This window comes from Leiobunum rupestre, chromosome 11 (genome assembly GCF_980474605.1).
Source record: "Leiobunum rupestre chromosome 11, qqLeiRupe1.1.hap1, whole genome shotgun sequence".
Lineage (NCBI taxonomy): Eukaryota > Metazoa > Arthropoda > Arachnida > Opiliones > Sclerosomatidae > Leiobunum > Leiobunum rupestre.
The window spans coordinates 7,022,477-7,050,032 of record NC_143394.1 but is presented as its reverse complement, the minus strand read 5'-3'; the positions used below and the strand labels follow the sequence as shown (position 1 = coordinate 7,050,032).

General features: G+C 35.0%; 3 protein-coding genes across 7 annotated transcripts; 1 reads left to right on the top strand and 2 right to left on the bottom strand.

Annotated features, from left to right (window-relative positions):
- On the bottom strand, nucleotides 1–25,637 carry LOC149921236 (uncharacterized). 5 transcript variants are annotated; one of them, XM_090163904.1, is made up of 8 exons: nucleotides 10,854–11,244; nucleotides 10,628–10,731; nucleotides 8,444–9,305; nucleotides 6,801–6,908; nucleotides 6,257–6,350; nucleotides 5,987–6,068; nucleotides 3,795–5,030; nucleotides 2–2,154 (listed from the first exon to the last, which is right to left on the bottom strand). In XM_090163904.1, the coding sequence occupies exons 3-8, from the start codon at nucleotides 9,164–9,166 to the stop codon at nucleotides 2,100–2,102; spliced, it is 2,298 nt and encodes a 765-aa protein (XP_090020030.1). In that variant the 5' UTR covers nucleotides 9,167–9,305; nucleotides 10,628–10,731; nucleotides 10,854–11,244; the 3' UTR covers nucleotides 2–2,099. The 5 variants fall into 5 exon arrangements, with proteins under 5 accessions (XP_090020032.1, XP_090020030.1, XP_090020029.1 ...); XM_090163906.1 differs by lacking the exon at nucleotides 10,628–10,731 and having other exon boundaries at nucleotides 1–3,531; XM_090163903.1 differs by lacking the exons at nucleotides 10,628–10,731; nucleotides 10,854–11,244 and adding an exon at nucleotides 25,511–25,637.
- LOC149921235 (uncharacterized) lies at nucleotides 11,466–26,488 on the top strand. The gene is made up of 6 exons (XM_090163907.1): nucleotides 11,466–11,638; nucleotides 11,696–11,772; nucleotides 11,845–11,921; nucleotides 16,641–16,800; nucleotides 24,148–24,967; nucleotides 25,013–26,488. The coding sequence occupies exons 1-6, from the start codon at nucleotides 11,530–11,532 to the stop codon at nucleotides 25,648–25,650; spliced, it is 1,881 nt and encodes a 626-aa protein (XP_090020033.1). The 5' UTR covers nucleotides 11,466–11,529; the 3' UTR covers nucleotides 25,651–26,488.
- On the bottom strand, nucleotides 26,139–27,556 carry Snap29 (Synaptosomal-associated protein 29kDa). Its single transcript, XM_090163910.1, has 4 exons — nucleotides 27,209–27,556; nucleotides 27,040–27,141; nucleotides 26,646–26,976; nucleotides 26,139–26,584 (listed from the first exon to the last, which is right to left on the bottom strand). The coding sequence occupies exons 1-4, from the start codon at nucleotides 27,488–27,490 to the stop codon at nucleotides 26,418–26,420; spliced, it is 882 nt and encodes a 293-aa protein (XP_090020036.1). The 5' UTR covers nucleotides 27,491–27,556; the 3' UTR covers nucleotides 26,139–26,417.

The window sequence follows — 27,556 nt, the reverse complement described above, 5'->3', positions numbered from 1 at the left end:
AGTCTTTGTACACAGCATAACGAGTAACTTTAACTACAATTTTTAATTTTTCTGTCACAACTTAAAAACTGACTAGGCGGTTAGCACTCAAATTTCATTTTTAACTTTTTTAAGTCTTAATAGAAAAGAAAAATCTGGGTTAAGTTTTATTATATTCCTATTATATTATTATACATTCCCAGCAAGTGGAAAACTACTATTTTTTCAATATCAGTACTAATTATAATAAAGGCCATTAAAATATATCCTAAATTCTTAATAAATGAATACGTGGGTACCAATGCGCAATATCTCTGCATTACTGTCAACCATTATGCAAATTTTGAATAATTAACGTTGGAAATTTATAATGAGTCTAGCTCATTATCATTTCCTTCTACGCATAAGGCCATGTAAGCCCATCAAAATAATAATTAAAATTTACTTTACGTAGTATTTAAAGCTGTACAAAAAAATTCAATTGGCACTATGAAAGCATTTCTTTAATTTTATTTTACAGAGGCCGAAATCTCTACTTGGGACTATGGCTTGGCTTTAACATTGTTTTAGCCGTAACTTAATTTATCTTGACTTTTACGATAATGTCAAGGTAGTTTTAATGTATAATACGCCCTAGCAGCACCACGAATAAAGTTCTTACAATTAAGAAGTATGGTAATTAAAGAAATGGAAACAAATGACGCTTACTCAGTGACTATTAACATTCAGTTAATAACACAAAATACCATTTTTGGTATTAATAAAATTTGTTACTAGTATGAATATATTCATGGTAATGTACATAAATTTGTGCGAAAACGCTATTGGGATCAATCAACATTTTTTACGTGATTTCCATAAACATTATAACGATGCAAATGAAAATTTGCTAAGGAAAATATTGTGACCTTTTTTAAAAAGCCATATTTGTTAGTCAAAAATACCTTTAATATTTACAAATTAATAAACAAGTTTTACAAAATTATGTAAAAAAAAATGGGTGAAAATATGCTTAAAGCCCGAAGATGATGCTAGCCTAAAAATTAAACCCAACTAACAAATATTGTAGCTCAGTGACATGTCACATCACTAAAATTTTATTACGTGGCTTGAAAATGGGCAGTTTGAAGGCTATTAGCATCTATAGAATATTTTAAGCATAATTTATACTCACGACCTTACAACGGAATCTTTTAAAAAAATATTTTCTTTATCACGAAGCAATTTCATATGGCAAGTAAGGGTTCACAATACATTTTTTAAACATTCGTATCTACGAGAGATGTATACCTAAAGCCTACTTAGCAAAAATGGTAATAATAATTAGAGAGTTCAAAAAGTTCATACGAGAATAAACCTACATCGTAGGTTAGCATTCATTTTTTCCAGTACATGAAAACAAAATATTGTCCATAAATTCTTCGTACTTTTAAAAATAAACTGTGTTAAAATTTTTATCACACCCTATGGTTTTTCCAAATTGAGCCGACACAAAATATCAGCACTGCGATATTTTAAATTAAACTTAAAAAAGTACCAAATGTAATGACTAATTTTAATTATGGTCTAAGGGAACAACGTTCATATTTCTCTTTTATTCCCATGCAAAACAAAAGCTCATTAAATTCGCGCTACTAACTTGTGAGAATTTGAGCTGTGATAATTTCTAGGTGTAAGACTACAATTTTTCAAATAGCTAAAGCCTATACTGAAATTTAACTACAGTTAAAGATCATATTGGAGAATATTCCAATTGTAAATGGTCAAATATGTAAATCTACAACTTAAAATTAACAGATAAAATTTCTGAAAAATTTCGATTAATTAAAAATAACGTCTAATCTCGATAACAAACTTTTTAACTAATTTAGATATAATTTTACTGTAACCTTAATAGCTCGATACATATTTATAAATTCATTTAAATGTTAAGATATAAATTTCAAAATGCTAAACTTTAAACAAAGCAGGAACTTAAGTTCAGCTTTCTCTTCTTGAAAATGCTATATAACATTTTTTATTCTCAAAGTTTAGTCTAGTCTACACTGATTTACGTGTTTTTTCATGGTAGGGTCGATATATTTAAACTGTGGAATGTTCACGTTGATTGTTGCCAATCTTCACAATAGCGAATCACTGACTCTGCGTACGTAACCGTTCTGAAGAACTCTGTACCTTTCGTACAAAATTTTTAAAATAAACCCTAGAGAGCTCTTCATACATTTGGAATTATTTTAAACATCATTAGCTCTTAAGTAGAAATAAAAAATATCAAAAAGTTTTAAAACAAGTTTATGAAACATTCAATATCATAAAAAGCTGCCCAAAAAGTATTTTTGTAACCAAAAAATTGTAATTTTTGAAAAATTTCAAATGGAATGTAAAATAAAAATATGGTAACAAAATTGTGACATCACAATTAAACAAAATTATCAGTAATTGTTATATTTTGTAAAACTGATAAAACTAAACTACATTGCACTGGCAATAATTAAAAAATTATATCTACTTTTCTTCTAAAATACCGGTAAACCAAGTCACGTACAACATTTCTAGCAACGAAATTTAGTATGGAAAAACTATAAACCCTCTCTCTGTTATCAGAATTTAATATTTTGCTTTAGTTATTTTGTAAAGTAGTCCTAGGTACCTTGCCCAAGAGAACACTAACAAGGAGACATCCCGAAGTGTAACCCACCGATTTTGTTCGAACTTGGGGGATTGGTAGACCTTCATGTATCATGAAAAATCCTAAAGGGAATTTATTCAATGGGCAACCGTTTTGCCATGGCAACGAAAAATGTATTTGAAAATAACATGGGATTTTGACCTCAAATTGATCAAAAGTTGATCAGTTTTGATGTTTTTTTTGTCAATTTATATCTATTTTTTCAATTTTTGTAATTTTCGAAATTTTTAAATTTGATAAAATTTTTCACAGGGGGGGGGGCTAATGAGAATCCCATGTTATTTTCAATGGGAAAATTTAAATTTGTTGTCAAAAACATTTTTCGTTGCCATGGCAAAACGGTTGCCCATTGAATAAATTCCCTTTAGGATTTTTCAAGTTACATGAAGGTCTACCAATCCCCAGAGTTTGAACAAAATCGGTGGGTTACACTTCGGGATGTCTCCTTGTAAGTTATTGAATAAATAACCGGATCCAAGCAATTAATTAACTGGTTTTCCAATAAAATAAACCAGTTTATTAAAAAGCCTGGACTTGCATGATTTCAGTTGAATAAATAAGCTATTTTATCGCACTTAGGCTCAGGACCTGGTGAAACAATTATTACATGGCCTTTGAGAGCCATTATTTTGGGAGATAACTATACAATATTACATTTGCGAGGAACAACCTATGATGGGCCCTTCAGGCTGCCTTGGAATTCGTAGCAGCTTTAGGCTAAAGCAGTATGATTAGATATAGTAAGCAATAGTCACATAACAGCTCTTCCGGTTAAGGGTACCATATTTGCTTAATGGGTAAGGCCATAAAACACGAGAACATTTTGGGAGAACATTGAAATGCCTTGTTCCACTGCTTACTTTCTGGAAATTTTGGAACCGTATAATTCTGTTAGTTTTTGAATTCACGCAGAGAGAGGGTTTAGATGTAAAACCAAAGTTTAAGGATAGTATTTCCTACTACCAATAAACATTGATGAAATAATTTTTAACAAAAAAAAATTATGGTAAATATAACCGGTACCCTAAAGTTTACCCCAACATTGTTAGACAAAAAATATAAAAAAATCAGGTAAAAATTAATAACAAAGAGCTCAAACTCTTTAAAATAAAAAGTGGTGGCTTACTTCCACTGAGGTACGGGTATCCTAGAAGCGCTACCTGTGGGGCTTTCCCTACTTAGTCGATTTCTTTGATTACTACATGGCGAAACTCCATTTGCTTTGCTAACACCATTTTCGGGACTGACTGCCATCTCTCGAATAGGTTGCTCATTTTGGTTAGGGCTGGGGCCATTTTGGTTTTCATACCGTGACTCTTTTTGTCTTTGATCATACGTGCTCTCACACTCGTCGATCAGAAGCTTCAAGTTATTCAAAATCTCCGTCGAGTTCTTATCATCGGGTTCCAGATCACTTCGGAGAGCACCTGTGTTCGGACGGTTGACAGTCTTCGGACTTAGTTTACCTATTTTGGAAGCATTCTGTGGAGATTGATGCGAAGCCAATGGTGATGTTTTCGTTGAACGGGTGGAACCAGTCCATTCGGGATGTATGGGAGGTCGTTGACCTTTATTGTGGAATGACCAAGTTTTATTCACCGAATCATTTTTACGTCTAAGTTCCGGTGACTTCTTGTTGTTACGGAAAGAATATTGCCCTGGTCTTGCCCGTAAAAATTGAGAAGATTCTTCGTGTTGACTATTTCTTCTTGACGGACTTCTATGGCTGCCTGGGATAGCTGATAAATTGCACTGTTCCATTGACATACTTCTTGGAGTTCCGTGTACAGGAGATGAACTACTAGAGCGACTTCTCATCCAGCGATCATCAGCTCCTAAGTAATACTTGGTGCGGAATAGGTCTTCGGTACTCTGTGATTTTGGGGATTTGGCCAATGTAGGCTCTAAACAAGGTATTTTAGACTTTGAGGCGCTTTTCTGCAGGGGGATTTTGTTGGGACAAGATGGCAATAGAGGTGATTTGCGAAGCAACCCCGTTTTATCCGTATTTCCATACAGAGACTGTTCGGCTCTATATATTGGATCAGAATTTTCTTTTTTCACACTTCTTGAGGGAGGCAATCTTTTGTTAGGAGTCGGGGAGTTATACATGTTTTCCTCTTGTGTTAAATAATTGGAGGCATTATCAAAAGATTTAGAGCGTGGTTTTCTGGCACTACCAAACTGATATGCATTGTAAGCGTGAGATGAGAAATCATGAGATTTTCTTCCAGGGTTAATGGTGTAATCCATAGTTGAGCCATTGCGATAGCCATCTTCCATGTTGTCAATGTTATGTTCCATGGCGTAATTGGAGACGTTACTTGAAGGACCTCGGTACGAAGGATTCTCACTTTGAGGTCTGAGTTTTTAAATTTGACAATCATTAATACTTAAAACTTAAACACCTTCACCATGCTGCGCAAGCCAATTACAATACATTCACAAACGCAAATAAATAAGCAATACATTTAAATATTTATTTAAATTTTAATTGTAATAAAATGACTAAATATTATAAAATTTATTGGATAATTGTATAGGTGAAAAATAAATTTAGAAAATACTGCAAATAAATTTCAATACTACAAATTTTGATTAAAACAAAGTTTTAAATAATTTGAATACACGTAATTAATATCCCAGTCTTTTAACTGAGAAAATTTATAAAAACAATTCCGGCCTTTTGACTGATATTTTAAAATTTTCAGTGACTAATGGGCACTTGTTTTACGAAGGTTTGCCACTTAACATTTCAGAAACTAACGCTAATGAAGAACAAATAGATTTTTGACAGTTATGAAACTTCTCGTTTTTAGTAACTAAAGGTAAAGAAGAATAACTTGATTGTCGATGCATTTGCAACTTTACATTTTCGGTAACTAAACGCAATGAAGGACAACTGGATCGCCGATGCATTTTCCTTCTACAATTTTAAGCTAGTTGTCAATGGCACAGTGTTAAACTAACAGATTTATTAAAGTTACTAACAAGCAGAAATGACTTTGAAAGATGAAGTAAGCTTCTGCGAGTTAAAATCCAACCGATTCTAGTCAAGTAGTTAATCTGACTACAATCGGTTACGTTAAGGCAAGCAATTATAAAATAAAATTAATTATTACAGTGGAAAAAAAAGGGGGCTTCTATAGAGGGCAATTGAACCATTGTGAATAAGAAGTTATTGTAATATTGTTAATGTGCTATACAGTAGTAAGTTACGGTAAGTACCAGCACTTTCTGCTATACATTAAATAATATATTTAAGCAATAAACTGACATCAATCAAAAGCAAGCGAAAGTTGAAAGATTAACTCTAACCTGTTATAAGTGACCTGCATACTGGGAGTACCTCCTTTACCCACAGACATATTCAACTTTGCGGAAGTAGAGAAGCGATGGCCTGAACAAAAGATAAAACACCCAAAAATCAAAAAACTTTCTTCCCATTTGAAATGTATTTGACCTATTAACCCTTCCTATCATTTCACCCTATCGGGAAAATACTAAAACCAAAAAAAAACTCAAACTCCATTAAAGGGTTATCTTTTCCAGTTTTCATTGTGATATAAAAAGTAATAAAATACGAACCAGCTCTACATCGGCATGGATCGTGCTTGTCAAGGTAATGTTCCAGAGTGTCCCAACCACCTCCAACTCGCACCATAACGTGATTTCTCAAGATCTTTAAAATTTAAAAAAATTAATCAAACATTCGTATTCAATGCATATATATTTTGATAGAAATTCTTTGACAATCGGAATAAAAAAAACTAGTTTTTCTTTCAATGAAGAAACGCTTATAAAAACCAGTTTGTTTTTAACGTATAAACTTTATCTGATAAAAAATAGCAAGGCGTTTTTGCGATTCTAAAGCATTCACACTATATTTAGTCAATATTTAGAGTGTACAAAAGGACTTTTCAAAAGTAAAAAATTCAAAACCATTTATGGTCAAAATTTGGATATCTGATTGCAAATAGAAGCTATTCATTTTTATTATTATTGTTATAGAACAGCTTCTACCTTGGGAAAGGGTGTGATTCATTGCTTTCTGAAGAATTAAATTGATAAACTTTATCCACAGACAATTTTCACGAGTACTAAAAAAAGGGGAGGGTAGAAATCAACTCACTCGAACAAAGATTAGAACTTTGGTATCCCCAATACGGTATTTTCCATCGGCTACCTTTATCATCGGAAATTGCGATGGGCACGTGCAGTTGTTCAATAGATTTACTACCTAAAAAACGCAAAAAGGAAATTCTAGTTAAAAAAGGTTAGGTGTGATTAGGTTGGCTGTACAGAGAATATCGGATTAACAAGTATATAACGGCATAAACTAAGAAAAGTTTTAGTCAATGATAACGGTCTCAGTCATAAAACTATATATGTGATAAAGTATATATTTTTCAAGTGGTATTTCTTAATACCACAATTTAAAAACCTTACTGCTCATAGTACCTAATTAAAGCCTTAAATCTTTTTGTATTTTACTGTAGAAATATTCAATGCATGCTAAATAATTTTAAGTTAAAAATTTTGAACAATTTTGAGCAAATATTCAAAAAATTAATCAGTTTTAATGCAATAAAAAAAATTATGAATTGAACCTAACCTAGCGAACATAAAAAAGACAAACATTACTTTCAAACCTATTGCAAGACGCTGAAACATAAGGGATGTTTTTGGAACAAGATTTTAGACATTTACATACATATATAGTATATACGATGTAAATTTAAATATTTAGGATTTGACATTTTGAAATACAACCAAAAGCAATTTAGATAATTTTTTCCAAATTGAACAAAAAAATTTAATAATAATACTAAATGCAACTACTTCATATAGCAATAGAGAGAAGTCTTTAGTTTAGTTATAGTAATGTTTGATCAATGGTTATAAAAAAATTAATTCAACCACCAAGAAATACAGAAAACAGTGTCAACGAGTATTGTATTACAGTTCATGATGCAACTATTATCAAAATTGATTAAAATGAGCGATATTTATGACAAGATAAGGGGTATGACTGAGCTAATATGCCCGATAACTACCACGAACAACACTTATCAGCGTTGGAATAAATAAAATTGGGGTCATAAAAGTGATTTTGCTGTTAAAAAGAATTTAGCTTGTTAAAATTTTAATTGGCATTGAAACATTGTAGGCAGACTAAAATAATTAAATACAGGATATTCTTGGGAAACCAACAGTACTGATAAAACTATTTTAAATGAAGAGTTGTTTTCAAGTGGTTAATCAACCCCATAGAGATAATGTCCAAATAAAGCTAATTGATAAAAATATTAATTTTGACGCTTTGTCCTTGCACACATGTGTACCACAAAACATATCTTTGGAAAAGTCTCATTGGTTGCATTCAATTACTGTTAACTTTAATGTGGATTTCACTTAATTCTAGCTTAATTTTATAAATATCTATTTTGGAAAAGTTAACAGTTAAGAAACTTTTGGTACAGGCAGTGGATACAAATTTGCGTCCCAGTTTCCTGTTTAAAAATATTTTGAAGCACTCCGAGCCTTCCAATATTAAATGCAATTAAGGGAGTCTTATATTTAGATTTTTGGTGCATGATTTTCAAAATCTGAAAGCCATTGTAAGATTTTCAAATATATGTTTAAATTATAGATAATTTGGAAGTTAATTTTAAACTTTTAAAACCAGTTCAACATTTTTAGTCCAGACTTAAATTTTAGACTTGGTAAATCTCCTTTATAACAAATATAACGGATTTTAGCAAAGATACATACCCTTTCATGCAACCCCATAAGTTGGGCCATACGTTGCTCATGAGTTTGGTATGATCGGGTCATGACAACTTCCCTCGCATATTCTCTGTCCACTCCACCATCATCCTCAGTGTCTTCATCTTCAAGTTCAGCATCTATTTCCTGTTCAATTTGCACCAGCACTGGGGCGGGCATACCATAACGGGCTCCGCAACGCGCAACTTCCAACAAACACAAGATAAAACTTCGTTCGTTCTTCCTCATCACCAAGTCATCAGTCTCAAAAAGCAGGCATTCTTTAATGTTTAGAGCGCGGCACCACGTTATGAAATTAGATATATTATCACGAGCTTTGAATGTTCCAGGCTGTACTTCGGTCTTGTATATCACCTCACGTTCTGGTATTTTTATGTCCAATTTACGTGTTAATTTAAACTCTTGAGCCATACGAGTGACACTGTTTGCGTGCTGACATAGCAATACTCCGGTTTCCAATTTTTCAAAAAAGTCATCTACAGTAATATTTTGATTATATAACGTGTTCAGCCATTCAGCCAAGTCCTCTTTCATCGCGTATAAATATTCCTCGCTTGTTTTAAAAGGTCGGAATGGCCGAGGCTCCATGCGCATGACGTGGAATTCTTCACCATTCTCTGTACCATCCACGACATCAAACTGGTAATCAGCGTCACTCTCAGTATTCTCCTGAGACTTCGGTCTCGTTTTAGCAGGACTCGACGACATATTTGTATAATATCACTTTGATTATAATAATTTCAAATATCACAATTTGTTTTATCTCTTACAACCAGTGTAAGATTATTCTTTATTTAACTATGGTAGTGTGTATTAATCTCATTGTGGCAACTGACAATTGGAATAGCTGAAAATTTAAAAAACATCAATTAAAAAATCACATTTTTAGCACCTTTTCCAAACATTAATAAAAAATTCTAAGCTTGCAACAACCGTTAAGAGTTAAAGCGAGTTAAAGAGTAATAAATTAACGCTTGAATGAATCTCTTCAATGTAACTCATCTCAGACTTCGCACGTAATTTCATACTCTAAATGGATTGTAGACTATGCTCAGTGGTCCGTAAAGTAAGGGAGAAATGAAAACTATACGCTAAATACTAATGATGTCAAATATCTTGTTTAAACGGGTATGAGACAGTGAAAATGTAGGTCTAGGCCTTGTCAAAGCACGGAATGAAAAAAAAAGATGGCCAGAAATTTATGATAAATAAGAGGAGAAAGCACTTCTTATAGCCTTAGGGGTTAATAACGGTTAAAAGGCACCAGTTAAACCAGTGTTTAATTCTGAGAAAGTCGACCTAGTTTGCCCAGGAGGTTTCTCTCACCTAATAAGGCACTCCCATGAATTATATTAAATTCTAGCCAGTATCGTAGACACTCGGTATACTTTAAAAATAGGAAAGAAAAACGTTTAAGATTCTTCAATTTTCTTCCACATGTAACCCCATTTTTTCTTGGATGAATATCAAAAATCACTTTATAAACTTTTATACGTTTACCCCTTTCGTTGTTACCATAAACGGTGGAAAAAACAAAAAGAGGGGGAAGTAACAGGGAAAGCCGAATACTTTTTCCCAAGTGAAATCCTGCCCCTTAGGGCTCGTTGGAAATCAAGTGAGATTAGGTCTTAGACAGGAAACTTTCAAGAAATCTTTTTTTCTTGCCTTCCAAGCTCTCCTGGATATCTACTTTGGGACACATTACCTAATATTTGGCAGTAAAAATATAAAAGCGCAACCCTATATTCCTGAGAAGCATGAAAATTACTATCCTCCAGGCAACACAGAATTTAAAGCAATTTATTTTTTAAAGGTCTTTGACCAATAAACCTACACACCTGTAAAATTAAATGGAATAAAAAGTGCTTTGATTTATAAATATTGAAAATTGAAGTGGATTTAATGTGTAGTAGAAATTAAATATACAAAATCTGGCTTTGATTTTGACATCTAATCGCGAAAGAAACGACTAATGACAAGTTAATAATAGAGCATTACGACTACGCTTCTCTCCAAAAACATCAATATCTGGGTTTGACATTTCTACCTGCAACGCATGAGTCACGCCATAAAACAAATATAATTTATTTTCCCCACCTTAAGCATTTTAGCACTCAAATTATTGCAAAGCAATATATAGCAAACAATAATAGTCCCAAAATATAATACCTTTAAAATTAAATACGTTACGCTCCGAAAAAGTTATTAGAACGCAAAAACTGACAGTAGTCCGTCTAGACTCAGCCTGGGCGCAGCAACGGAACAAGGCTTAACTTAAAACGCATTTAAATTGTTATAAAGAATAACATTAAACGTACGCAGATTACTCTAAGCGTTTAAATACGAACTAACATAATAAATAAATTACAACAATTCAAATTAATAATTTACTTACTGCATTATAGTTCCGAAAAAATTCGGTCCCGCGAACACGTCGAACTCCGTAGAGCTTCACGGGCAACTAAATGAGCGAAAGGGGATCGGGGAAAATTTTCTCCGAGAACGCCACCCGCGATTCGGGAATATTGACCACAGAAGGAGAGAGGGAAAAATGATGAGTTTTTCCAATGAGAACAGCTTTTTCGACGCAATAAACTTACGCGCGCGGTTTATCTTTGACAAACTGATATATCTTACCGTTGTAAAAAAAAAACGTAATTTCGCAACACTTCCAACAGACTTAAGAAATTATTACACAAATCTTCAAGATGCCTACACGTTTCTTAGCACCTTGGGCGGGCATACCTTCGAAAAAGAACTAACAAAACAATGAATGCGGTGAAAGAAGAGCCAAATTAACAAAGGAGACAAAAATTGTTCATTTGAATCATTTGAGTCGCAACCACGCAAAACAGTTATTGTAGCGACAAATTATCAAAATACGGAAGATTGAAAAAATTTCCGCAATATTATGGAAATTGTTTTGCCTTGCCACGGAAATTCTACGTCAAAAGTTCAAAAAGGAATCGAACGATTTACCGCGCTTTTTGACGATCGAATAAAATAGGGTTAAGAACACAATAAGAAGCATTTTAAAGTTTTGAAGATTTATTAGCTAAATCGCAATAATAATGTATTTACATCCCTCATTTAAACAATTTGACCCGGAAATTGAAAAGGAAGCGTTTTTTCAGTTACAAGAATATGAAAGATACCGAATGCCAATTTTTTTAGGCACAGGTTTGTCTATTGAAAGAAAGCCTTGGTCTAATTAACATCAAAATAATTACGTTTCAGATCCAGTAAAATTACAATGCATCGTCAAACCACCTTATCTTTTACCACAAATAGAAACGGTGTTGAGAAGCGAATCGGTAGGGTTTAAAAGGAAATTGTCGCAAATTGACACAGATCGTAAAACAATATTTCTTTCCTGAGCAATTTAGAATGCCTATGGTTCGATTAATAACAGTGAACACTTTACCGGGAAATACAGGCAATCAGATAGAAACCACTACAATCAGTAAGTGAAAATAGCGTACTTTTTAAACTAGTTATTATAACACAATGGGTTTTCAATAACAATAACGCCTGTGACACAGTTAACCGAAAAGGCGAAAGAGGGCTTTTAGTGGTTTACAAAAGGGTGGGTCTAAAAGTCAGCAATTAGGGTTCCCATCAGTTACCCTCAAACCTTTTATCGTATTTTTCACTTAGGAGTGAGATAAGTATCTTGTCATCTCCCAAAACAATTTCAGAAAAAGATTAATGATTTCAAAGCTAGGCTTATTTTTATAAAATAAATATAAACGAGGCTTCGTCTCTTAATAATGAAAATATTTACGTAGCTTAGGACCTAAGCCCGAGAGGCAGGTCACTTCCATTTTGGGTGCGTCTTAATCATAGTAAAATGATTAAATCAGGGTAATCGTGATTAAATCAGGGTAATCAAGATTAAAAAAACCTAATCAAGATTAAAAAATCTTACGCGATTTAATCAATCTAATCACGATTTAAACGAGATTTAATCATTCTAATCATGATCTAATCTTTTTATTCGGGATTTAATCATTTCAAACATATTTAATCTTTTTAATCATTTTAATCACGATTTAATCAATATAATCGATCAAATGGAGATTTTATAATTAAAATCAAAACTAAAGTACGATAATTTAATATTAATTATTAATATTGATAATTCTATCGCAATTGTGTTTGATTCTCGTTCTAATTTCTAATCGCGATTTAATCGTTTCAATCAGGATTTAATCATTTTAATCAGATTTATTCATTTAATCATGATTAAATCAGATTTAATCATTTAATCATGATTAAACGTGATTTAATCGGGATTAAATTGAATCTAATCCAAATAATCACGATTAAATCGGATTTAATCTTTTGAGGGGTGCGTCGTTAATTAAGGAAGTGACCTGCCCCTCGCCTAAGCCTAAGCCTAAGGTAATAGAAATATCGAACCGGTGCTATAAAACGCGTAGAGCAGGTATATGTCAATGCATGCAAATTATAAGTTAATTATTGAAGGAAAGAAAAGAATTTAAATGTTTAAAAATTAAACAATTTTTTAAAATAAAAAGCTTGTGGAGAAGTGTAGTACCAATTATTAAAAATGGTTTAATCGAATTCAAATAAATTTATCGGGGTTTAAAACCGATTTCTCCAACACATATAATATAACCAAATATAAATTATTCGCGCCATTAAACATAAAATTACTTATTTGTAAAACCGATTAGTACCGTTCTAATTACTAAAACACAGTTTATACGAGTTCATATAGTCATACATTTGTTTGGAGTGTACACCCACAGAAGGCGAGCAAAAACACCCCGAGATGAAATCGCAAAAATGTCTTTACTACACTTAGATCTTATACGTTGATAAAGACATCGCGTAAAGGTGTTCATTGACTTTTAAAAGAAGATAAAGGCCACATAATGTAATAGCACAGTCTGGCTTATCTACAATTTAAAATACCAAAAAAGAAGACCATCTCTTCTTTATTCATACAAAAAAGAGGCATGCCTAATCTTTGGCAATCAACGTTTCCGCTATTGTACTAGGCCTAAGCAAAGGCTTATGACGCGTAACGGAAGTGAAATCAACTTGGTATTACGGTTGAACGCGGGGTTTGGGGTAAAGTCTATTGCCTCCTTGTCAATTGACGCTGCTGGATTAATCGCGAAAAGTCGTCCGTTTTCAAGTCAAGTTTGCTCTCTCAAAATTGGCACCCAGCGTGCAATCATTCATTTCCAATTCCAAAAACAAAAAAATGATAAGCTATTTTCCCAAATTTTAACGTCATAACAACTAGTTTCAGAAAAATAATATAATCATCATTATTATTTTGATAGGATGAATGTAACTTTTTTTATTGTATTCGTCATCCTTGTTATTATGGAAGAGTATAGCCGTTCTTTGTCGAAGTTTGGGTCGCGTACGGAAGACTTTTTGCTTCTTAAAGGGGGCTATCAAAATATTTATTTTGAATTATCTCAGGGTGACCATTCTTCCTTTATTATATAATTTTTCCTATATTTCAATGCTTTCCTTTATTTTCCTATAATTTAACCATTTTTCCTATATTTTCCTATAATTAGATATTATTTTTTATTTCGCGCGGTTTGTTTCGAATTTCCCGCGTGCCTAGTTCGCTTTTCGTAATACAGATGGCGCTTAATGTAGTAAATCCTTTTGATAAAATGTAAAATGATTCTCCAAAGAACCTAGGAGGATTCAAGCATGGACTCTTCCATGATTCAAGTGTACCTGGAGAAGAATTCGGGGGGCCACGGGAGAGGCTGCTCAAAGCCTCAAACCCTTGGACATAAAACTACAACGGAGCCATCTAGTGAACCACATGTATGACCACATGTTGAGGTTTTTTTTTATATTTCTAGTTTGAATTATAGCGGTTAGTTTTTGCCATTTCTGCCCGGTATAGGAACCGGATAAAAAATTATATTTTTATGGCACCTAGAATCGCTACGACAGTTGTCGAAACAACAATATTTCCCCATAATTAAATTTAAAACTTAACATTCATGGCAACTTTCTTTGAAATTATATAGTTTTCGGGCAAATTTCTTCGACGTGGCCTAAGCTAAAAACCGTTAAAGTTCGAAATAATGTCTAGGTAACTCCTAGGTTACTTTGAAGCTTTGTAGGTGGCGCTAAAAACGTTATGTCCAAGTGTTTGACTCCCCAGCGACAGCCGTAGATGAACCGCGAGGTATTGGTTGGGGGAATACCAATTTCTTCTCTAGGTACACTTGAATCCTAGAAAGAACTGCACTGAACGGAATGAAGAATATCGTCAAAATCAAATCCTTTCAAATGTTAAAATAACTATAATTTTGGCAATTAGAATGTTAAAAAGACTATTGTAAACACTCGCTTCGTTTTGGACGGTATTAATTTAAAATTTGGGACATAAATACGTTTTGCGTCATTGCTGCCAACAAAAGAAGTGATATAAAATCCTCCGCTGTTTTCACTAGTTGAGATCAAGAATACTGTGTTCAGTAACTCTAAAAAAGCTCAGCGCTTAGCGGTTTTTTACTGAACGGGTTTTTTGACGTCACGTTGCCCATCCGTTGAGCAACGAAGATTTTTCTATTGCTCAACGGTAACGTGACGTCGCAGCACGGAGTAAAGCTGGTTTCACACTCGACGGAAAATATGGCGGAAAGACGATAAAGGCTGGTTTACACTAGGGCAAAACGCCACAACGGTGACAGTCGACGCAAAAATATTGAACTAGGCCTAACGGGAAATTTTCGCGTCGACGTTCACCGTCGTGGCGTTTTTGCCCTAGTGTAAACCAGCCTTAATAAACGCCGAGCTGAAAATTGGTTCCCATTCGAAATACCGCTAACGTTCAACTTTACGCTGCTAATTTTCCGTCGAGTGTGAAACCAGCTTTAGGCTACCTGCAGAGTGTTGTCGTCTGAAACCTTGCGACGTCACCATTGTAATTTGCCTATTGATAAAAAACGGTAACTGTCATGGCGGCCACTATTAACACTACAGCTGTGACGTTACAAGTTTCCAAAATCGTATCAGACGACAACACTCTGCAGACGCCAAAACAGACGATATTTTACAAAATTTACAACAAGCGTAAAAAGCGTTCAACAAGATCCTATACGTCACGTTAGCAACGGTCTCAACGAAAATAATTTCGGGGGATTCGACTATGCTGGCCGGGGATCGTCTTAACATAACAGGGTTGCCACACGTCAGGAAAAACAGGGCAAAGTCAGGGAATTTAAACAGGGTTCGTACACGACCTGGAAAAGTCAGGGAATTTAAACAGGGTTCGTACACGACCTGGAAAAGTCAGGGAATTTAAACAGGGTTCGTACACTACCTGGAAAAGTCAGGGAATTTAAACAGGGTTCGTACACGACCTGGAAAAGTCAGGGAATTTAAACAGGGTTCGTACACGACCTGGAAAAGTCAGGGAATTTAAACAGGGTTCGTACACGACCTGGAAAAGTCAGGGAATTTATTTCCGGAAATTTTGCACGAACCCTGTTAAAAATGGGCCTAACAATTCAAAAATTCAAGGAAAGGTCAGGGAATTTTCAGAATTGGTAAAAAGTCAGAAAATTCAATTTTGTCTTGACACTTTTTGAAGTTAATTTTACTCTAGATCTACGACAAATTCTGCGGTTATCATTTATTTAATTGAAAGTTTGGCAACATTTCCATAACATTTTTACTGAAATATAAGTTGATTTTAATTTATTAACTTCTGATAAAAGTATGATATAAAATAAAAATTTTGGCCTTAAGAAGTCAGGGAAAATCTCTTAAAATGGTCCGGGAAAATAGGGAATGGCCAGGGAATTTTAATCTGAAAATTTTGCGGCAACCCTGCACAAATAAATGCATTCTTGCTTAGAGCGGGCTTAATCTAGGACTGAAACGAACTATAGGCGTTTCGGGAAGTAATACGCGTTCTTCATTATCATATTTCGATGGGACGTATCTAACCCGGAGTCTATCGCGTTCCGTTCCCATCCAAATGATGCCAACATCCTACTACGTTTACTACCGCGTAGGGCACGCGTGGCTGCGTACGGGTTATGCAGCTCGACTTTACGCGGAGAAATTCCTCAACTTTCACGTCCAACCGTGCGAAACTAAACATTAAAAAAAATATACGCGCCGAATAATTTAATAATAGCCGAAACGCTATTTTTTTCGGCAGGACTAATCCCCGTAATCGAAATGGTCGTGTAACGGACAATGTTTGGCGACAAACGACCACCAGGGGGCAGAATGCCCAGGAACCGACCAATCGGAGGCCAGATCGACGAGGAGTCTCGGCGCGGAACGAATTGACGGAACGCGACGACAATAAAATGCCGGTAAAATAGTTTTTTACGTTAGCCCACACGCAAAAATTTACCCTTCTATCAAAGAGTTCAAAAACTGAAGATTGCGGTTTAAAAAAAAAGCTCATTTTCTAGACGCAAAAAATTACAGGCACTACTTTTTGCCTACGGGGGTTTATGAGATTTAACGAAGGATCCTATCCTTGATTTAACTTGGTATTCCTACGCCGTTGCTTGGTCACCGACAGTGATCTTACTAGGGGCACGGCCAACTTTGATCACGCGCTGTTCGCGCTACAGCGGCCAACACATTCGTCGAAATTCCGCGAGCAAGGATTTTCCCCCTATAAACTGTACTATAACGTGTAGGAGGTCAGCGCCACGCTCGGTATTTATATTGGCTTCAATGTAAAAACTATACTAAAAATAATAATCCGCTAGGGGTGCTGACGTCATACACATCTTTTGCTCATAGGTTAACGCAGAAACGTCAACGAACGAGATAGCCGCTGTAGCGCGAGTTGGCCGTGCTAGGGGTTAATAGGTTACTTGTATTCACACGAGCCAGTATTATTTTAAATTTTCTGGTCTAGTTCGCCAAACACGGTGCATTTGTTAATTCACACATTCCACATTTCGCGTGTTAACTGACAATTACTCGTAATGGTTTAAAAATACTTCTACGAGGGGGTCGGACATTCCGAAAAACTCAAAAATTAAAAAATAAATCCAGTAATAATTTTCCATTTTTTTAAATCCTCAAATCCAGAGAAAAATCCACAAATCCAACATGGTGACCACAGAATATTTTAAAATCTTTTAAAGCAATTATAGGAAAATTGGGAGAAAATGGGAAAATATAGAAAGAAAATTGGGATAAAAAAATTCATAATATAGTTGATAACCGATAGAAATAGTTGTTGGAAATAAACATCTTTTAAGACTTCTAAGGGTAAAATATCAACTATTTTAATTTCTTCAAACTTTAAGTTAAATTATAGGGTATTATAGGAAATTTAATGAAATTATAGAAGAAAAATGGAAGGACGTTAAATTATAGGAAAAAAATAGGAACTGTGGTCACCCTGAATTCAAAGAAAAGTCCAATACAAAAATCCATACAATTTAAGAGAAAAATTTACAATTCCACCAAAGAATACAAATTCACAGATATTTTAAAAAATCCGCAAATCCATGTAAAAATTCAATTCCTGTATTTACTAATATATCAGGCATATTTATTTGATGGGGTGGTTATAACAAGTCAGTTAACTCTAGACAGTATTTCGTACATCTGGTCTTAGCACTTTGAAATTTCTTTTAGTATTTAATTAGTATGACGATTATTCTTGTCAATTCACTAGTATAAAATATAGAAAGTGTTCTTGTCGGATCTCGCTTCGGGCGATTGTAATAATGGAGACGCAACTCTGTCTCTAAGTTGAATGTTGCAACTTCGCGGCTCCGAATAAATTACAATTTGGCTATGAAACATCTTTCGGAATAAATGGAATTTGAAAACTCTCTTTCAACAGGAAATAATTAAATGTAAAATAGCGCGTCCACAGCTGTCGTAAGAACCCAAAGTGACACCCAGACGGAATGGATATTCGTTTCGCGTAATCGTCGAAATCTCCCGTGGAAATCAGGATTAAGCCTAGCTTCGTGTCGATAGTGATCCATTCACGAGTAGGGCGTAGTTCTTCACTTCGGGGCATGGACAAGAAATCCTTGACGGGGACCGGATACGTTTTCTCGAAAAGCGCTTATTTATACGGGGAAAACCTAGAGCACTTTAGATTCTGGTTCGTTTCATTCCAATTTACTACATCAAAGGCCTTTCCAACACTGACAACTGTTGCCTTGAACTGTTCATCAAATGTGAAGATCGAAATTGGACCGAAACGAATACACTCCACCAGGGTTGCCACAAAATTTTTAAATGAAATTCCCTGACCATTTTAAGAGATTTTCCCTGACTTTTTAAGGCCAAAATATTTTTTTCATATTTTACGTTATCAGAAGTTAATAAATTTAAATGGACTTGTATTTCAGTAAAAAGGTTATTGCAATGTTGAAAAAATTAGCCAAACTTTCAAGGGAATAAATGATAATCATACAATTTGTCATAGATCTAGAGTAAAATTACCTTCAAAAAGTGTCAAGATAAAATTGAATTTCCTGAATTTTGCCTGAATTTTTACCATTTCTTAAAATGCCCTAACCTTTCCCTGACTTTTAGGCACATTTTAAAATTCCCAAACTTTTCCCTGACTTGTGGCAACCCTGTCCAACTATTTGCAAATATTTACACTTCAGGCATAGTTACCGTGTCGATTACAAATCAGTGGCGAATCCCTATAAGGATTTCTTAGTCCACGCTTCGGGGATACTCAATAGCCATTACGATACTGAATTAATAAAAACGTATTGAAATAAAAAAGGTACCCCCCAAGATTAGCAGCTAGATAGCGATTTATAAATTTCGCATTAGAGGTAAGAAAAAGATTAAGTAATGATATTCTAAGTTAATTAATGCGACTTTATGAACGTTAACTCCCTGGGATTTTTCCTTGTTTAAAAGTCATTAACAATTTTTACCAAAAGAACGCGTCTGACTAGGCTTAGCTGATAGTCTGTTCAAGGCTGAAGCGCTGATTAAAGTGTCGCTCTTGAACTGCCAAATCATATCGCTTCAATATTGAAACAACTTTTTCCCGACAAAGCAAAAATGCCTTAGCCACCAAATGAGATTTTATTTCAGAAGTTTTTGAATAAAATTTGGGAAAATATTCTCGTATATTTCAAATATGCAAAAACACCTTAATTACCAAAAGTCCACAAGGAATGCAGAAATAAGGGAGTTTCAATAACGTTTGGCGCATGCGCAAACGATGTTTGTAGACTTTAGTAACTCTCCCTCGTGCGGGGGGCAAACTAGACTATAGGTGGTTTCTTTTAGCTTGTTCCGGGATTTCGGAGTAGGGTAAGAAGAGTGGCTATGACGTCATTTTACTCCGATTCTGTGGTGGCGAATAGTTTGAGTCGGAGTAAAAACGTTATTCCAAATTGGCTGCCTGTGGCCTTTTTAGCGGATAAATTCTGGCTAGCAGACGAAAAAATCAGATTTACACCTTTACACCTCCTTTTCGGAAGGAGTAAATAGAGTAGCCCTAATACTCCGGAACAAGCGAATATTTTATGGGCCGGAGTAATTCTCATCCCCGGAACAGGCGAATAAAACGTTTTAGGGTAAAAAGTATGGTTGTGCGATTAGTGGTTTTAGGCAATCGAGTCCGAGTCGGTTATCTATAGTATCAATTTTTTTCATGGAGTATTCGAGTCTAGTAATATTGAAGTCGAGTCGAGTAATCGAGTACTTGATTAACGGGAAACTTTCTCTTATTCGAGTCGAGTAACTAAAAAACACCTCGAGTAATATTTTTAACTAGTCGGGTTATCGAGTACTTGATTAGGAGCTGGTTTTATTCAAGTAATGATGAAATTTAATTTAAAGGGAGTATAAAGTAACTTTCAATGCTGAAAAATATTCCTTAACTATAAATGAACCACAGTTTCCACAACTTTGTAGGTACCGTTTATTGCCCCCCAAAAAGTTGTAAAAAACCCCTTTATGAACTTTGAAACGACGAGGATTGAAAAAACCAATACTCGACTAGTTTAGAGAGCAGCTTATTCGAGTAATCGGGTACCCGAATATGCAATTTTTTTGGTACTCGGTAATTGACGAGTGTATTCTCCAATTACCATAAGTTAATGATACCTCTAAGTAGACAAATGGCTATGCTGCCTATGGCGGATATGCTTGTCCAAATTGACCTATGTCTCTCCGTACTGCGTATCAAAGTAACCTTAACATAGACTTCGATCTGCCGAAGCTGACGTTTCTTTAATCCCGTTTGGTGCAAGGCTAGCTTGAACTTCCCCAAAAGAGATAAATTTCGGTATTCCCTTAGAAAATTCGTTCCCCCCGCAGAGGACAAAGAACGTTTTTTTGCTACACTCTTTTCAGAAACGTTTACTGGGCGCCGCCATTATCGTACAGACAACCATCGAGCAAGCCCTCTACCACAGAAATTCCTTCCCCCCAAAACCGGTTTTTTCATCACCCTCCCCGTAGACTGTAAGGTAATGGCGGTCGATTGGGTAGGCGGGTTTAAGAGTCTATAGTTTCATTCTCGACCGCACAGCGGCGCTGGGTCAGAGATATTTTTCAAAACTTTCATTTTCGCGGGAATCGGAGAGACAAGATTTGACATCACATTTTCTGGACAAAGATTCCACCTTGAAAGGGCTTATTTGTCTACTTAGAGGTATCATTAACTTATGCAATTACTTATTCGAGATCGAGTTCGTACTCGCACAGCCCTAGTAAAAAGAGTACACTTTTAGTCCGAGAACAGGCGAAAAGAAACCAGCTTATGATGGCCGCAGATCGTTTCAACGTAGTTATGTATGAATTGAATATTGAAAGACGCTTATAACTTAAGTTAGTGCGAAAACGCATGAAGTGTAAAATTTAAAGGCGCTATAAAACTTGTTGAAATCTAAGGGCTGTTGATATTTATTAATTAAAAAAAATCTATTTGATTATAAATTGATTTTTTTAAAACTTTTTACGCTTCTTTGTCTTGAAAATTTGATTAATAATGTGAATGCAGCTGTAAAGTAAACTAAATATTATTATAATCTTGATTAAATTTAATTACTAATTAAAAACTAAATATAAGTTAGTTTGATCCGAATTGACATTTATAGAGAGCCTATTTTGGTAAAATATTTCTTTAATAACTAGAATTCACTGTTATAAACACACGCTTCTTTATGTAAATGTACTTATTTTCAAATTGGTGGTCATTTGAAGTCGCTAGATGACTTGGGTCCAAGGAGGTGCCTTAGGTATTAGACTAGCGTATTTTCACTGGTAATTATCACCCTAAAAGTAACCTTGTAATCAATCTGCCAATCAAGAGAGATACACTAGTAGCTTGTCTTTTGTAGCAGGAATCCATACCTCTACTTGGAATGCTTAACGCGGCAGATTTCTGTCTCGATGTGGCTGACGGTTTTTTCGACATCACTATGTTAACTTAACAAACAACAACGTGAGAGGGGAGTGCGCGCAGAAGGGATTTTTCTACCGCACGATAAGCATTCCAAGTAGAGGTATGGATTCCTGCCACTGTCAGCTAGGAGCAACAAACACTAGGAGAACGCAGCTAGCCTTTAAAGACGCTAACGAAGGGTTGTGTACGAATTTCATTGGACGATTGTCAGGAGCCTTTACGATGAACGTTTTACGGGCGGGGGGGGGGGGGAGACAATTTCCGAATTTTCCCCTTCCGACGGCAGCAGGCGCTAAAGCGTCTAACCAATGAAACATTTTACACAAGAAAATACACAACGGGTTGCGTTCTCCTTGTGTGGGGTGTTGTGTTTGTTGCTCCTAGCTGTCAGTAGCTGTAGGTTTATAGCACTTGTCTTTAATCCTTAACGCAGTTTATTCCCAATAGTTTGACACGTTTCATATATTTTTTGTATCGCTACTCATAGTGCATTTACTCTAGTCACTGACACCTAGGAGCAACAAACGCAGCACCCCACACAAGGAGAACGCAGCCCATCAAAAGTCGTGGATTTGCTTGTTTATAATTTTCATTGGTTTGGTTAGACGCTTTAGCGCCTGCTGCCGTCGGAAGGGGAAAATAGTTTTCCCCCTTTTCATTAAACGTGCCGCGTAAAGGCTCGTCCAATGAAATTTGTACACAACACTGCGTTTGCGTGTTTAAAGGCTCCTTGTGTTTGTTTCTCCTAGCTGACACTTGGGGAATAAAGAAAAGTGATCAACAGTAACAACTTTGTGTGCTATGAAAACTCGTCCCTCCACTTATAAAAATGATTTTTATATACTTATGATTCTAAGTTTTTTCTCAATTTAGTCTAGAAACGTGGTTTTTGGTAGTTACGGCGTTTTCGCTTCGTACACGAATACAAAGTTTACACTTTCGGCTTCCCTTAATTTATATAGCTATTCTGGCAAATTATTGAAAAAACCAGTTTTCCCCAAATATTAGCGAGTATGTTTTGGGGAGAATTTAATTACAGTTAATTACAAAAAAATGTGATTTCGAAGCAGGCGGCTGGGCGGAGGTAATTCTCCTAATAGAAGCGAAGACTAGTCCCCATTTTGTAAAAGCACTCCTCCGTAGGTGCCTCTCGAGTCTTCTAAACACATTCGAGAGATTAAGCCCGTTCTATAAAACGCGAAGGGAGACGCGAAGGTAGCGCCTAATTCCGAATTACTTGGCACTTTTATTTTTTAAATTTATCTAGAATGACCTTAAACGGGTCACGATGAGTGTTAAAAAAACAATACTCGAAAAAATAAATAATTCGCGTAGTCACCTTTACCAGCTCTACGCGGTCTCCCCTCGCGGTTTATCGCGCGGACTTAACCTCTCTATTGTAATGTAGGGGAAATTCGTGAATTATTCATAGGAAAAAAGAAACCTACAATTTTTTTGTATTTTGATTGAAAAAAAGGAACCTAGTTTTGTAATTCAAAACAGCTGACTGCATCCTTGGGAACCCCGGGTTAATTAAACAGTTTTTTGCCTCTATCTGCCCCCCCCCCCCCACCCCCCGCCCCCGTCTCAAAAATAATAAATAAAAAGTCCCTCTTTTATGGTAGACGTTATAGACATTTTGAAATATGTGTAGCACAGAGAGAATAACTTTCAGGGGTTGGGAAATTCATCAATATTATACGAGTTATTTGTTTAGGGTTGATCATTCAATTGAAATATATGAGATATGCAAATTCAGTGGAGTTTGCTGACTTTTCCCCGGGTTTGCGGATTTTTCTAAAATACGACCTTTTTCTTTTTAATTTTGGGGAAAATTCAGCTTTTTTTTAACAAAAATCAACACATTTGGTACTTTTAGTGGAATTTTGGATTGTTTTCTTCGAATTGGTTGATTTTTTCGGCGGATTAAAAAAAAATCAATATCCTTGCCTAATTTTATGGTAAATTTTGAATTTTTCTATGGATTTATCAGTGAGTGTACGGGATGTTTCTGAATTTCCACCCCTCAATCCAACTATATCCCATATGGTAAGATGGTCACTCATCACAGAATGACAATAAACCGTTGGGTTCCTGGGAAATATCACGCACATAACATGAAAATGTTTAAATTTTATATCGCATATGAAAATTCCATTTAAAATCAATCGATAAATAAGAAATTAAACTTTCGAAATAAATAAAAATTTATTTATGTTCTACTAAAAATCTTAAAATGTTTAAATTTCTGTAAATAATAAATAAATTATTATAATTTTTTTTGGTATGTTAGGGTTTCGGCGCGGACCGCAGAGAAGCATACTTTAGCAGTGGAACGTATCCGATGTTTTCGGCAAACCAAACCCGGTTACCATTTCAACAAAATCAATTTAGATCGGATAGAAAACGGGAAAATTTCACGCGTTTTCCCGACAACAAAAGCCAATACGAACGGAACGTCTACGCTAATAAACCTATATTGGTTCCTCAATCGAGCGCGGACCTACGAGAAGCCGATCAGTTTATTTCAAGGCCAACGTTTCGAATGCAGCCGTATGCCAACATTTTTGATTCGGTGAAATACGCTCTTTTACCCACAAAAGAACATCAAATTCTAGCGCAATTATACGAATCAAAGATGAGAAAAACGCCAGAAAGTACCACAAAATCTGGTACCGAACCTTTGAAAGACGAACCTTCTGCTCCAAAGTTACCAACAAAACACGTGCGATTTCTTAGTGACAACCCCGATGACAGTATATCCGAAATCGTCTCTCAATCAAATGGCGAAATAAACCTCGATTTTGAAAATGAGGATTCTGGAGATGAATTCAAATACCAAAGGCTATCAGCGACATACTACCACGGTCCGTATAACCTCGATGAACAGAGAGAAATAGTGCAGAAATTACGAGAGCATGATAAGGACCACGAATTGAGAGTACAGAATGCCTTCGGGTCTAACAATAATCAAATTATGGCTATTTCGAAATTGGCTGATAGCAGTGGCTCATTCAAAACTAGTGACAGTTTTTACATCTCTAGTAGTAGCAGTGACACGCCAAAAATTGTCATCAATTCATTTCGGAAATCCCAAATGTCGGACGAGTTACCTAAAAATGGCGAGAGGGTGGTCATAGCGGACGCGAAAGAACAACCCGGGGGTAGCCGAATTAGGGTTTTTGGAAGAGTTACCCCTGACCTAATGTCAACAACGCACACTTCACCAAATATCAACGTTTGCTGTCATAAAAACCAACCTGATGATAAAACGCTTAAAAATATCCGTCAATCATTTGATGAAATGGCACTTGAAAATAATGAATTTGTTGACCGTTATCAAGCGCCTCCGTTAAAACAATTTATTGACCTTGACGAACAGAATGGTAATTACGATAAATCAAAAGATAACAACCAAGAATTGGGTCTTCTTGACTATCAAAATAAGGCGAAGGAAATTAACCCACTCGATACAAATGAAAATGATACAAACAACAAAAATTATTCAACACGAGGTGATAGGGATGACTCATTTAAAATCGTAATCGCTCCTATTTTAAAATCTCCAGAGACAGATAAAGGGGAAGCATCTGTTGTTTTTCAGGATGTTATTCCTAGTTTGAGCATTTGGGTTAATAATTTGAAGGAAAACTTACAAATTAAAGTAGACACTGAATCCGAAGAAGCTGATGCGAGCAATGACCATATATGCCACAATTGTCAACAACGGATTCGCAACAAAGTTTTCACTATTACCACCGAAAACGCGTCTATAACTATTCATCAACACTCCTAGGAAAAATATCAAATTAATCGTCGGTAATTCGAGCCCGAATTAGCGGACTATTTTTTTAAACAAATAACGCCATCTATCTAAATGTTTTTGGAATAACAATTTATACATTTAGATGGCGCATTTCAGAAAAATTAAAATTTTCGACCATAAAATTCAAAATTTTAAAATTGCAGAACCAAATAAAATACAAAATTTAAGGAGTTATACATCTTAAATTTGTAAAGCATTTATACCCACATTTTTCATAAATTCACCCTCGATATTGTATTATTATATAGGAACTTTGGGACCATTGGGACCAACTCAACTTGAACTCAAGTAGTTCATAAGCTGCTTGATTTTCGACTGCTAAGCTACGGCCACCAGTTAATGAGTTTCTCAGTTCTCACGTTAGCAGCTACATGACTTAAAAAAAAATGGAAAGGCTAATTACAGCCCCTCTTGTATAAAAATTACAGCTACCCCAGAATATCAATTCAAAATTGAGGAACAATTTTTATTACACAATATAACCTTATAAAATGTGTTCAAGAGACTGTGAAGGACCAATACTCAAGAAAATACTAAGTGAACATTTTTGAAAATTAATAAATTATCAAAACTAAATCTCTATCGCATATCCCCTTACCAGTCTCTTAAAAAATATATTTCAAATATAGGAAACAATACAACTTGTAACATAATAAACTATATTTGCGATAATATGATTTAATATCCGTTTATATTAGTGAGTGACGAATTTTTATCCTAATATTACGAGCAAAATTTTATTTCTTTAAAATATGATTTATTTGCCGGTTTTGATGCCGTAATGTCACATCGGCTCTTTCGGTTTTCCCGGTTATACGATCTAATATCTCATTTTGATCTTCAATTTCATCTCCTAAACCAATTGCGAGATGTTTTAAACGGGAAATACCAGCTCCCAATTCACCTGTAAAATAAAAAAATTACAAAATTTGCTAAACAACTTTGTTGGATTAAGAAATTTGTACCTAGATTATCGTCTAATTTTTGGTCAATTAAAGCTGAGTGACTTCGATAGCCCATATCAAGATTCGATTTTGAGGAGTTAGCGTAGGAATTTTCATTGTCTTCTTCATCGTCTAATACTGATTTAAAACCAGAGGTATCTAAACCTCTCGCTTTCAACGCTGGATGACTGTAACCCTGACGAGCTGCTAAATCCGTTTCTTCTTTAGACAAGGCTAAAGCGTTTTGAAGTTTACTGGAAGCAGGACTTTCTCGAATTTCGTATTGTGTTGGTTTAGCCTCTGTATCTGTTCTGGAACCAGTAAAGTAATTTTTTATCCCGCCGAATACACTCTGAAAATATTTAATGAATTACCATTAATTCTAAAATTCAAAGCTATTTATTAAGTTACGTACTTTCATGACTGTTAAATGCTTTTGACTAGTTCTTAGCATACTATTCATTTCATCCACTTTGTGTTCAGTGTTTCGTAATTGCTCTCGTTGCCTCATTAACTCCTTCAAGGATAATTCATAGAATAATATAACAATTGAACTTGAAAATGGTAACACTTGATCAAAATACCTCAGCAGTCTGCACACCGATCTGTTCAGATTCATAGACAAATCCTAAGGATCTGTTAGAGCTTAATAAGGTTCTTTCTTCAATTTGTCTCCGTTCTTCAAGCAACTGCCTCCTTTTTTGCTCCCACTCTTGGTTAGGCTTATCATTTCCTAACATATATCCACTGCTACCTTGTTGTGGATGGTTTAAAAACGCGAAATCATCAACTTCATTATTTTCATCATCATCTAAGAAAGGATTATAACCCGGCTTTTGAGATTTAATATCTTTATAACTATCCATATTTAATAAAACTTCGCAATAACGAAACAACAACCATTCAAGTCAAACGGTAAACAAATTTTAGAA